Consider the following 13,525-nt stretch of genomic DNA (forward strand, 5'->3'; position numbering starts at 1 on the left):
TTTTTCATAATAACTTCACATTATAATGAGCACAGTAAATATTTAGAAGTTTTTCATTTGTCATAATTATCATGACATAAACATCACAAAATGCACTCTCTTATGTTTTGCAACTGACATAGCTGCTTCCTACAGAATAGTTGTTTTCCTACAGAATGGAGCTTAAACTAAACCTATAATTTTTATAAGGTATGTAAATGTCATTTTAATATATATAATATATTCAAATTATCCTATTTATGAAAATCATTTGTACTTCTAGATAGTGGAAGGAAATTTTAGAAAGATTCATCTCCTGATAGTTCAGGTGTCTCAGTGCCTCCTTTCATCAAAACACCCCCCATATGTATCTTGCCAATATATTATACATGTACATCAGTATATTAACACTAGTAGTACATTATTATGTATCTGCATTTGTATATTATGATTAATAATAGTTTATTAGTAGTATATAGGTAGTACACGTGCAATAATATTGCTACATTATGGGAGAACTAATATATTAGAATTCCACTCAAATCTTAGCAGAAACAGCTTAAAACTGCTAATCCTCTGTGGATTTGGGTTAAGACCTACAAACACACACTTTAATTATCTGTCCTAAATACCAGGCCCCAACAATGAGTGGAGATACCTACAACTATACTCCACAGTGTAAGTCCACCTACTACTGAGATCCTAAATCAGGAACCTGACACGGGCTTAATTATCCCTAAAAGAATTTTCAAGCTGTTTTGTAATACACTAGCAATAAGAATCTCCTCAATATTAAACACTAGATGCTTGACTTTAAAGCCAGACACACTGTAGATACCCTACACAATGTCATCCATTCAACAAAATCCTACTAAGACAATAGTTCTGTTAATTACACCATTAGCACATGTAAAGATTTTGCATCTGACAGATTTTCCTCCCCAGCTTCAGCTTTCTCACAGATACTGGGTAACGAGAGAGAAAACAAGGTGGCTCTTGCTGCATATAAACACGACAGTAACATAACACTGGAACATCTTATATTAAAAATTAGTATTTTTGAAAGTCATACAGAAAATAATACCTCATATTCAAAAAGGTGAAATCATATTTTCATTTTATCAGAAAGTATTTTTCCTCTTTTCTTACTTTTGTTCATTATGGAAACTCATGAAAACAGGTTCTATAAATAGATTCCTTTTCCCACATATTTGCAAACACCACTTTTTTGCCCTTTAGCAATATTAAAACTAAGCCCTCTCTACAGCTCTCTTTCAATTTATATAAAAAATTAAAACTGAAATTATAAACTCTAGTCTAGAGCTTTTTCCTACTTTAGCTGCTTAATTCCCTATTAGAGTCATTATGAGTATCATCAAAAATCCTTCTTAGGGTAGCTGATCCTGAAGTCTGCTTTTCCTCCAACATTGCCTCCAGTTGGAATTGCTTCCTTTTAACCTATTATTACTGACAAAAGCTGCAGCACTGAAATTCATTCCCTATCACCAAAACCAACCTTCATAATCCACTGCTGAAACCTCATCACAGGTATCTGTCCGTAATTGCTTATTTTTCATGCCTATCTATAGTTGAAAACTCATAAGCAGAAGTTACTCTGAATTCTGACTGCATTAGGTAACATAACACTGGCTGGCCCAAGTTCTGTTCACAGGAAATATGTGCTGTGCCGTGACTCACAATTTTTATCCTTTGAAGAAAAAAATACATAAGTAAAACATTAAGTGGTTTGCTGGGAAGTTTAACCATAGCAAAAATGCTCTTTAAAGCCAGCAATAAGTAACTACATTAAAAATGTGTCACAACTTCGCAAAATAATTAGTAATTTTTCACATCAAATTTAAGACATATGAGGGACAATATTTAGAAGGAACTGAAAGGCCTCAAAATCATGAACCTCTAGGGGAGTCGAAGGTTTGTCAAAATTGAAGAACATACTGAAAATTACAAGTGACCATATATCTTAATTGAACAATGGTTCCTTTCTTCTTTAGTTTCTCCACTAGTTCTTTATAGCTCTACCAAATGTGTGTTTATCTGAAAAAACTCTTTTGCGGTGTTTTTTATAAATGAGAGTTTCAAAGTAAAGTACCATGAACTAGCTCCTCCAACCTGACACCAAAGTCGGTTTATAAAGATTCACTGGATTGCACACAGATATTGCAAACCAATAAATCCTGTCCTTTCATACAGCAACTCAAAAAGATATTCCCCCACCTACCCATATTGTTACACCAAGGGTGGCAGGAAGGAGGAGACGGCTTCAGTATTTATTCAGTTAACAACTTTTTAATGTTATCCTGGTCAAACCAAGCCTTGAAAGCCATGCAGGCTGAAATAGCTTGACTGCAATTTCAAATACTGTAGGTTTAGTTGCCTCTAAACCCATCTCTTTTCACCATGTCAAATTATAAAAGATGCTGTCAATCTGTGAAATCCAACGTATTCTCAGACTTCTGATTTCATTAGAATTATATGACTGTCTTTTCTCTCAAAAATCCAATGGATACTTCTATAAGACAAGACCTGAAAATAAAATCCTCGCTTTTGTTAACAATGTAGGCTTCTCTGCATCGGTATAATTGATAAAACTGACAACGCCAGACATTCCGATTTTAAAAATCTGACAATATAGAATATGTACTTGACTGAACATGTCTCTACAATTGTGGACAAATACTGTACATACTCAGGGAAGAGGTATGATATTATTATGATTAAACAATAATGGGTGAGAAGCTAGGTCGCTCCTGGCATTTTTAGGTCATTTCAATTTATCTGTAAAAGGAGATTATGAGAGTGTGAAAAGTTTTGCAGGCCTTTGGGTCAATATTGCTATTACATTCTGGTTTGCATCTGCAAGCAAATTAAGTATTCAAGTTAGTTTGGGTTTGGTTTGGTTTTTTTGGGTTGGTTGTTCTTTTGGTTTTTGGTTGGGTTTTTTTTAAGTTGCTCCAGCTTCTAAGACTTTTACCTTAAATAGACAAACGTTTTCAAAAAACTCAGGGGGTTGTTATTTGCTTGGGTTACTACAAGTAAAATATTGTGGGTTTGGTTGAGAAGACGTTGTTTTGAGGAGACTTTGCAAATATAATACCGAACTCTTTGAACACCGCACTCTAGAATATGTCTTCATGTAGAATATCTACTGACCTAAGGTTTGGGAAGGTACATTTCCAGACCTGTCCTAAGTCTCTAGTTGCAATCAGGAGAAATCTCAGATCCCACTTTCAGACCATAGCATGAGGTAAAAGCTACAAGTTATTGTGCCCAGTCCCACTGTATACCCTTCAAAAAACAGGACAATTATGCATGAGCCTTACTGTCATTTCTGAAAAATTCATTAAGTATATGATGTGCTACTTTTAAGTACAGTAGTTTGCTCATTAATTAAACATAAACCTTCTAAAGAGATAACTTTGATAGGCTCAAGCTGTGGACAGCCCACTTTAAGCATTCTTTACCATTTTATATAATGAAGTGCATATTACAAATTACTAATAATAAAGGACACTAAAAAGATAAAGGACAAAGATGGTAGACTTCATATAAAGCATCTAAAAATCTGTCTTATCTTTGACATCATTGCCTGGGTTGAAGAAGAAACTAATGCTAGAATTAATTACTGGTTAGTTTTCAATTCTCATCTACCAGGCAGCAAGAATTAGAGGGGTAGAAAATAAAAAACATAGTAAAGTAATTAATACAACTTTACACCACTTGAACATATAGCAGCATCTGATACCATAAGTGCTAATACCAGAAAACCATAGCTGCTGGAATATTAATGGTTATTTACAATGCAAATTAAGCCAGCACAACTATTAAAAGCAAAAGAAACTGGAGAAAGAACCTGAACTTACACTTTTTCTCACAGCAAAATTCAGTGTAACCAGCTCCATGCTTTAATTCATTTTGAGAGCTCACTTCTGTAAATAGTGGTCTTTCCTGGAGCTTTTGCAATCTTCTGTATCTTCTTTATTTCAGATGAATAAAAACATCTAGTTCTTCTAGACATCTTTTTCCCTCTCCTAACCCATTCTTTTGATTATCTTTTCTCCCATCACTGAAGTTTGATTGTGAGCAACAAAATACACATCACATTCTAAATCTGTTTCAAACACCTATGTATTTTAACTCTGATAAAATGAGAATGTAAGCATTCTGCAACTTAAAAGAGTTTTAAAGGCGTCAAGTCATTACTAGCCTTTAGTTGATGAAAAAACTAGTACTAATACAGGTGTACTTTTGAATTTAAGCTCCTTTAAACAAAGAAACTTAAAATCATATGAAGTATGCCATTTACACTGTCCAAAATCAATTGCCATCTACTTAGTCTCTGAAAGTCAGATTCTAGTTCTACATATTTCTTAAAGATTATCACCTTACTGCTTCATACTACCGGCAGTAATATATCAGGCCAGTGGAAAACACTCCAAAATATTTAGTAAAACTACAAGATGGTGAAAAAAAATCCCTGAAAATAAGTTAAAGTCGGGGGGGGGGGGGGTGGTGTTTTGTTCTAACTGGGTTAGTAAACATTGCTTTGGAAAAGAAATCTCTCGCATGACAGTGACGAGCTTTGTTCCAGGCAATCTCAGATTTCTATATTCAGGCTACATAAGAGCAAAAAACACCACAAAGGTGAGACTGGCAGTAACCGGGGGCAAGGTTAGCTACTGCTTTCCTAGCAACATCGTCCTGATCCTGACAGAGGGAGCTGTGACACCAACAAAGGGCCAAAACTTGAGCTCCAAGACACAGTGGGTGAACATCCCAGCAACATGCTCTGATTGACTCGAGAGATTTTGTCACTGCCTCCCAGTAATGACATTCCTTTTGGCACCTAGCCTTGCTCAAGATTGAGTAGTGGAGACAGGACACAGAAAGCATTTGTTTTTTGGAAATTGGTCTATCAGCCTCCAGGTTAACAGCCAAAGCTCAAGCCGGAACACAGTGCAAAGCCAATACAAGTGACTGACACCAACACGACAAAAACCCAGCGAGAACCAGAGAAGCATCTGAGAGTTGTTCCTCAGGACCAGAGTGAAATGAGTTCACAGGAGGATGTATCCATGTCACTGAAACTGCCAGCACTAATTAGGATCCCTGCAGGCATCCTCAGGGATTTAACAGACACCAAGGAATAAACTGCCGCACTCCTACGGGCTGCCCCTCAGTCAGAAAACAGAAGAAATGAGGGCCAGGAATAGCGTGGGAAGTTTTCATGCCTCCTGCCAGTGCTGCTCTGTGGCCGACTGAAGCTCCTCTGAGCAACTGCGCTGCTCAGAAGTTAACAGTTTTCACAAACACTGTAAGTCACATTACATAAACCCCTTTCTAAGATGAAATCAAACCAACTCACTTCCACTGATAGGATTTTCTCCAAAATGCCCACATTCTAGACAATCTTCAGAACATTGTTACCATCACAAGTAAGATGAAAATAACGAGAGACATGGTGAATGTACACAGATATCCACCATTCGGTGAATTAAAAAAATGCTTATACTAAGCTGTATTTTAATAGGTGCAAAATATTAGACAAGATGACAATTAAAAAATAATTTTTAAAAGTAATAGATGTAATCAGCCAGAGATAAACGAAATGAGCTATTCTGGTAAACTTGCATAAGACCCTCTGAATGATGACAATTTAAATTGTAAACATGCCACTTAGATGGTGCACATTTGAATCCTCAGATTCTTAAAATAAGAGCAAGCACATAAAGGCACCAATCTTGAAAAAACTCACACCATGTTTGTGAGTCATATAAGTTTAACTTTAATAACGACTCAGATCTCAGTGACTGCAGCCGCGTGTTTCAGGTGGAGCATTTACAGGATCAGAGCTATGGGAAGTGTTTCATCAGGAAGTAATTGTGTGTATGAAGTGTGGCATATTTAACGTGCTTTGTCTCAATGTGTATATAAGTAACACTCTTTGGTTAGGCTGCACAATTTCCATTCCATTAATGAGTAAGACTTTTAACAGATTAAACAGTTCAATTTTGATAACCACCTTACGGCTGCAGGAATTTTACACAGCTATACAGCTCATATTCGCGAAACTATGGAATGCTTCTTGTCACCTCCAGTGTTTTAACAATTTACAGATTTAAAAGACCAAAACTACATTCCACAGTGTGACAGCACGTGACACCTGATGAAACCGTCGTTCCGTGCTTCTTGTCACTTGGGGACTTTTTACTCCTCAGAAGACAAACCACCCTCCAACCTGCTGACGGGACACGACCACTACTCCGTGCGGGACAAAACTTTTTGCGCAGCCGCGGGGGGAGCGTAGGAGGCCGCGGGCAGCCCAGTTCCCATGCCCGCACCTACCTCTGCGCTCCTGGACGCGCACGACGAGGTCCCAGGTGGGCGCCGCCTCCCTGTCCAGCGCCGCGGCCAGCGTCACCTCCCCGCTCTCCCGCTCCACGCGCACCGGCGACTCCTCAGCGGGCGGCGACACCAGCTCGAACCAGGCGGAGGCGAAGCGCGCCGGGGCCAGCGCGGCCAGGCGGCTGCCCGGGCGGGCGTCCTCGGGCACGGAGAGCGCCAGGGGCGCGGCGGGCGGCAGCGCGGCCCGGCGGCGGCGGCGGGCGGCTGGGCGGGGAGGTGGCAGCCGCTTGGGCTGTGGCAGCACCTCCAGCTCCAGGGGGTCGCTGAGCAGCGCGGGCCGCCCGCGGTCCCGCGCGTAGAGGCGCAGCGGGATGGGCGCGCGCAGGTGCAGTAGGGAGCGCACCAGCACCACGCGCCCGCTGCGCGGCACCACGAAGAAGTGCGCGCTGCGCGGGAGGGCGAAGTAGCGCAGCTCCGCGTTGGCGCCCGCGTCCGCGTCCTCGGCGCGCGCCTGCCACACCTGGGACTTGAGCGCCAGCGTCTCCTCCACGCGGAGCTGCGTGACGCCGGCGCGCGGCCCCCCCACGAAGCGCGGCGCGTTGTCGTTGTCGTCCAGCACTCGGACGGTGAGCGCGGCCAGCTCGGCGGGCGCGGCGCCGCGGGGCCGGCAGCGCTTGCAGCACAAGCCCAGGCGGAGCGAGTAGAGCGCCCGCGCCTCGCGGTCCAGCGGGCGGCGGGTGCGCAGCCAGACGCGGGCGGTGCGGGCGTGCAGCGACGCCTGGAAGTGCGCCTGGCCCTCGCCCAGCAGCTGCAGGTGCCAGCGGCGCCCCTGCACCTTGGCGCACCAGGGCTCGCGCCCCAGCCGCGTCAGGGGGATGCTGAGCCCGCGCACACGCGTGCCCGCCGGGCGGTTCTCCGCGACGTGGCCGCCGAACGAGGGTCTCCTCCGCGGGGCGGCGCGGGCGGCGGCCAGAGCGCAGCACAACAGCAGGCAGCCGGCGACGCGCCGGGCTCCGCGGGAGCCCATGCCGGCTGCGAGCGGCGGCGGCTGCCGGGCGGGCTGCGCTGCTCCCCGCAGCGGCGCGGAGAGTGGGCGGGCGGGGAGGGGCCGGGCCGGGCCGGGCGGGGGTCGGGGCAGTGCCCGCCTCTCCCCGGCCTCCCGCCGCGGGCAGCCTGCGCGCCTCCCAAGTCCACACGGAGTAAACTGTCCCCTGCATCTGGCGTAGAATGTCCCTACGGGTTAACTGCCCGCTAGCCCAAATGGTCCTTCTTCTGTAACAACCACCCCTTGCTTTCCCTCCTCAAGCCCCCGCCTACCCCAGGAGCCGAGCTCTTGGTCCACTCACCCCAGTCAGCAGCGCAGTGATGTCCTGCCGCCTGTCACACGGGTCCAACAGGCTCTCCCAGCTCTCAGGTGTCTGCTGAAAACAGTTTCTTGTTGATTTCTAGATAGCTACGTATTATCAAATCCCGGGTTTGCTCCCAGCTTGTACTTCAGCAATGTCACTGGCCTGAAGTTACACCTTTAGTCACAAAGAATCAGCTCCATAATTCCTCCTGATCTGTAAAGGTAAAACGAACTTTTTGGGTGAAATGCAGCTTAACTAAAGAATGTTTCTGGCAATAAACAGAAAGAAATAGAATCCAAATTTATCTAACTGTGTTGGATTTTTGGCATAAGTGAGTAAAAATTAAAAAAAAAAAACAATAAAACTTAATTTCCCCATTAAAGTTAACTGACTACATAAATCAGGTATGCTCCAGGAAAAGTTACTATATTAAGCAGTTCCTCTCCAAAACAGAATTGTGCTTTCAAGAATAAAGTCAAACACAATCTAAAACAGGCATTAGCTATATCTGTGTAGTACATCAATCACTTATTTAATCTTAAGAACCATTCTGAGATTAAAGAAAAGCAAAAAAAAAAAAAAAGTAAAAGATACTGTGTAATACAGCAATTTCAGACTGACAAATCACTTTAGAGTCCAGGGCAGGTTTAACTCCTCTGTTCACCCACAGAATGGAACAGACACAAGAACTTCCAAAAATAAAACATCCATCCCTAACGTGCACTGAAGTGCAGAGAGGGTAAAAAGGCTGAGGAAAAGCCATCTGAGATAGAACGATGCTACTGACAACACTCTGGTGGCCCATCAGAAACCCAGAACCACTTGCCTGAAACAAAATAAATTAGAGTACTAACAGGAATTGCTTCTCCTGTGCCTCAAATGTGCCTGTGATTTCACACACAGCATTGAGCACAAATGACCAGCTGGTTACTGAGGTTCACCTGTGTGATCAAGTGATGGCAAGGCTAAGGTAAAATCATAATTTCTGTCAAAAATGAGTAATTCGCATTTGAAAATTCCTGAATTGTTGTCTTTGTAACTTACTGATTTACAATATTAATGTAAACTTTTACAGAAATGTAATTCTGAGTATTTGATGCAGAATTTGCTTTTTACAGATTAGATTTCCTTTGAAATATGAACAGGAAACATTCTGAGGAAAATCTTGCCTTAACCTTATGGAACTGTGCTGTAAATATTGAGGCAGGAGAGAAGAATGATGCTAATAATTCTTCCTCGTTTACACACACCTTGTAGCTGAGGGGCAGGATGGCTTAGGGGAAGGTGGCACAATTTACTTTGCCTGTGATCAAAAGGCAAATATGCCTGAAGTGGTGAGTGCTCTTGACTACCGCACACTCACCAGCTGCCTTTCACAGGGGAGAAAGGAGCTGGGAGTCCCCTAAGAGCTTTTGCTATAAATAACTATAAATATATATCAATAACAGAACTAATCCTCCCCTCTGGAGCCAGGGGATCGATATGTCCCTGGTACACCTGAACAACACCGGGCTGAACTTTCAGGAAGGGTCCTGTCCCTGCGCATCGGGAGAACGGCAGCTCAGCTCTTCCTATGCTATTTACTTCCCAATCAGGACTCCCATGCCTCCACACACAGCTCTGCAGGTTCCAGTCCAAAGCGACAAACCAGTCCCTCTGCTATTTTGCACGGTTTGTTCATTGTCACTTTTTGTAACAACATTTGTAGCTCCATTTTCTCAAATGCAAGTACAAGTGATAATCCTTTCCTGCATAATTTTGCAAACTAAACCTAAATTATTCAGAAGTACAGCTGCTGTTGTCTAATCCTTGCGAGCTCTTTATGCGGCTTTCTCACTACACTTCACAATTTTTTCTTGGGATCTAGCAGTTGAACGAGTGCAGGAAACACCTTCTGTCATGCTAAGAGCAGAATCCTTCCTCTAAAACTGAAAAACTGATGACGTTTTCAGTATCTTTCAGTATTTTATAACATTTCCAGTTTATTTCAGCTAGCTGGCAGACCCTCTCTGCTGTTAAGCATACCGTGCTATATACAAGTTGAAGAAGGTTAGAATAAATGCTTTAATTACAATAATCTACGTAAATGGATGTATTTATGCAGTCAGAAACACCTCCTACACAACTTATAATCAGCTCTATACATACAAATAAACAAGTGAAATCTGAGTTGTGTTCAAATCAAACAATACAGTAATGATAAATTCTCACTGAATAACACACTAATGGTATATTCTGTTTTCCCTGGCTGGTGCCTTACTACTTAACAAATTAATTACATTATTAATAGTCACAGTAAACAGCTTGAAATTCTTTACAGAAAAACTTTCTTAAAAACCCTAAGTTTTCACATGACAGTTTTTCTATTAATCAGATTTTTTAGTGACTGACACAGAAAAAGTCATTTCACTTTTTTAAAGTAATGAATTTTGTAAATGGCTTCATACTACTCTCTGAACATCCATTTTCCTCAAAACTATGCTTCATTCCTAACTGCCTTAATAAAATGTCTATGTAAGAAACAAACTGCTGGTTTTGCACTCGATACATAAAACACAATGAATGCATATGCCTGACACTAAATCTTTGTAAACCTTGCTTAGAGCATTCTTCAATTATTTGTAAATATGCAGTAAACAGAAAGAATCAATTCATTCTTGCTTGTATTTCCTATTTGTAAGCATAATTCTCCAAAACTTCAATAGCTTTTGTTTTGGTCATCACATTTTTCTGGGTTTCAGAATCCCAAACTCTGTCCACCTCAGCAGAACTGATCAGAACACAATTAACGTTGTCAGAATTTTCAGATTTGGTGAAGAAAACATGCAATTCAGTTCTGCTCAGGTTCCAGTACAAGCCAGGCAGGTTTCTGATGAGCTTCTCAGCATCCTGCCTGCAGGATGAAACCTGGTCTTCCAGATTTGGCAGTTCTGGGAAGCACATCGGGTACACTGCAGCCTCATGGCTTGGGATGCTAAGGCCTCCAGGGTCTGGAGCAGAAAACTGCTACAAAATCAGGGAGCTCACATCTGCCAAGGCCAGGAGCTCTGGAAGGCGCAGATGGACTGACCTAGATCCGATGTAACGCTCCTTCCCAGAGATTTTCAAGGTTTGAGAGCGGTTTGCACCGAAGTGGTACAAACCAAATTTTTAAATATCACACATTGGTACATTGAACAAAAAAGTACTTACAACAGGTTTACATAGAATATGTTCATTTAAATAACCATGAACAGCTTGACAGCACCAAACACTGGTGTCTGTGCTCATTTAAGGTGTCTTACACTGTACATCAGAATTAGAATGTGTGTCAGTCAGATCAACAATTATGATAAGAAATATTTTGGTTTACAGAGTAATGAAGAATAATGTGCTACCTACAAAAAGCAGAAACTACCTTTAACGTTTTAAAGTAATTAGTTCATCTTTGTCTTTGAAAATTAAAGAAGCTCTTGAGTGATAAAAAGCTAAACTAATATTTTAATCTGGTTGACTTCCACTTCAAGCTCTTAGGTGTTAAAAATACCAAAGCTTATGGCTGTAATAAAGGCATACAGAAAATCTACACAAGGGAATACAGAGAAAAGATTCCTGTTTCTACAGCCCAAGGAATCAGTAAGGACTGATGCCTTCATGAAACATTAATCATCTTCCTTCCTCTTACAGGAAGGTGTGGTGAGACAAGCTGAAGGCTGCCAGTCTACCTCAGTTAATTCTATTGCAAATAATTCTAGGTAAAAGATGGCTCAGGCAGCAGATCACCTACTCTCCTTATAACATGGGTTTAATGTTCAATTTTGTCCTACTTCCACAACCCTTTTCTGGAACAGCTGCTGACTCGTGTGTGGAATATCTAAAATGCTGCAGGGGTCTGCTCAGATTTTCTCGCCATACCTTGACCTAAGCAACAGTGAAAGACAAAAATAAAAAAAAGAGCAAGCACTATTTTTTATCCCAGTCTTACCTTTCCTTTCCCAGCTCTAGTCTCTTCATCACTTTCCTCTATAGCATTCTGGGCAATCTGGCCTCCATTTACTCTTCTGTCTCTCTTCCCACCTCTATTTATGAAATATTAACAGCAGCCTAAATGGGTAACAGGCAGCAAGTGAAAGTGGCTTAACTTCAACGTTTTTAAAATGCATCCTCTATTCCATGGACTCTTGAATAATTAGAACCAATACTATTCCATACCATTTGGAGTGGATTTTCTTCCATAACCTAGACAAAAATATAATACTTGGAATGCAATAAATACTTCTCTTAATGAAGAAAAAAAAAATCAGTCTAGTGCGCTACTTGTGCCTGTATCAGTTCCAAAAGCAAGTTAAAAATAGCAATAGTCTATCTTTGTTACTAAAGAAAGCAGATACGTAATACAGAGGACAGGACTGATAGATTAATGTATTTGATTTTTACATGGTAGTATCTTTTAATAGAGCCATACTTCAAGCTTATCTACTTCAAAGGATATAGAAGGGTTGGTTTGGTTTAGGTTTTGGGGGTTTTGTTTATTTTGGTTTGTTTGTATGTTTGTTTTTAGCAACAATTAGTTTTGGTGGAAGACAAGGGTATATTACCATACTTAAATTAGCAAAAGTTATGAAACTCCTAAATAAATGCTTTTAGAAAAGTGAGAGTCTCTAATTTTATTACATAAAACAATACTACGGGCAACTACAATGGCTTTACTTTAGCCTAAAGAGATATTTCTAAATTGTCTCCCCCCTGTTGTTTATCGTTCAGTGATTTACTCAGGAGCTGTAGAACGTGTTTCAGAACAAGCAACGTTCAGCTGCAAGTACAGCTGAGGAAGAAGAACAATCCTGACCTTCTCTTACCAAAGTGCTTAACCTGCTCAGCAAAGCTAAGTACAACAGTTCTAGACTGTTAACACAGTTGTTCCATTCAAATGAATTCTTAGTTTCAATCCAAAATACAGTAAAAATGTCCTTAAGAAAGGACAGTAAGACAATGTAGTCAGCATTTGTCATGATTCAAACTAACAAATAAGTGACCAAGTGCTTCACCTTGTAGAAATTTAACAATCCAGCAAACACTCTTATAGGAGAATATGATGATATATTACAAATCCAAAAAGCAAACAGGAAGTTGCTTTAATCTACAGTCCACCTCTCACTTCATGTATGTGCTGATAATGCGGAGTTCACGTTTTATTGGCTTTGCTGTGCTCCAGCTCATTAAACACAGCTGCTTCACATGGGCACAAATACATTACCCAGAAAGAGAATGAGCAATCTGAGGTAAAGATTTTAGCACCAAAAAAAAAAAATGAAAAAAGGCATTCACGCTCTAATTCTTGGTAAAGGGAAAGAAAAAAATGTTTATTGCAGATGTTTAAGAAAATTAAGGCATCAAAGCAATAAAGCAATAAAAATCACATTAATGGCTTCATCCTACTTAAGGGAACTGCTGGCACTTCTGCAGCAGAGCAAATCCATGAGTGATGACAATCCTAAAGTAGGAATTATATATATATATAAATGTCACTGGATTTTCCCCTGGGCTGAAAGTTACACATGAACTCAAGTACTTTGCAGGAGTTGGACTTAAGCCCTGACTCAGTTCCCACTGAAATCTGTCAGATGTTATCATCAACTTCACAGCTTCAATATCAGACTTTAATTATACGCATAGCATAAGAAAACATTGGAGCGTGCTGCTCAGATTTGATGGCACTATATTCCCACAAAACATGTGCTGCTTATTCTTTGAAATAAAATGTAATAAAAATGTCTATCTATAAAAATGTAATGAATAATATTTTCCCTTTCTTCACTCCCATCTTTTACAGTCTGAGATCTCCTCAAATCTGA

At 41.0% G+C, this 13,525-nt stretch overlaps 1 protein-coding gene across 1 annotated transcript in view; it reads right to left on the reverse strand.

Annotated features, from left to right (window-relative positions):
• Positions 1–7,369, reverse strand: part of LOC136107363 (neural-cadherin-like) — a 55,298-nt gene extending 47,929 nt beyond the window's left edge. The window contains exon 1 of the mRNA XM_065848356.2: positions 6,343–7,369. Within this exon, the coding sequence (XP_065704428.1) occupies positions 6,343–7,369 (1,027 nt within the window). The remainder of the gene's footprint in view (positions 1–6,342) is intronic.
• Between the last annotated feature and the right edge of the window lie 6,156 nt (positions 7,370–13,525).

Source organism: Patagioenas fasciata, chromosome 13, assembly GCF_037038585.1.
Source record: "Patagioenas fasciata isolate bPatFas1 chromosome 13, bPatFas1.hap1, whole genome shotgun sequence".
Taxonomy (NCBI): Eukaryota; Metazoa; Chordata; class Aves; order Columbiformes; family Columbidae; genus Patagioenas; species Patagioenas fasciata.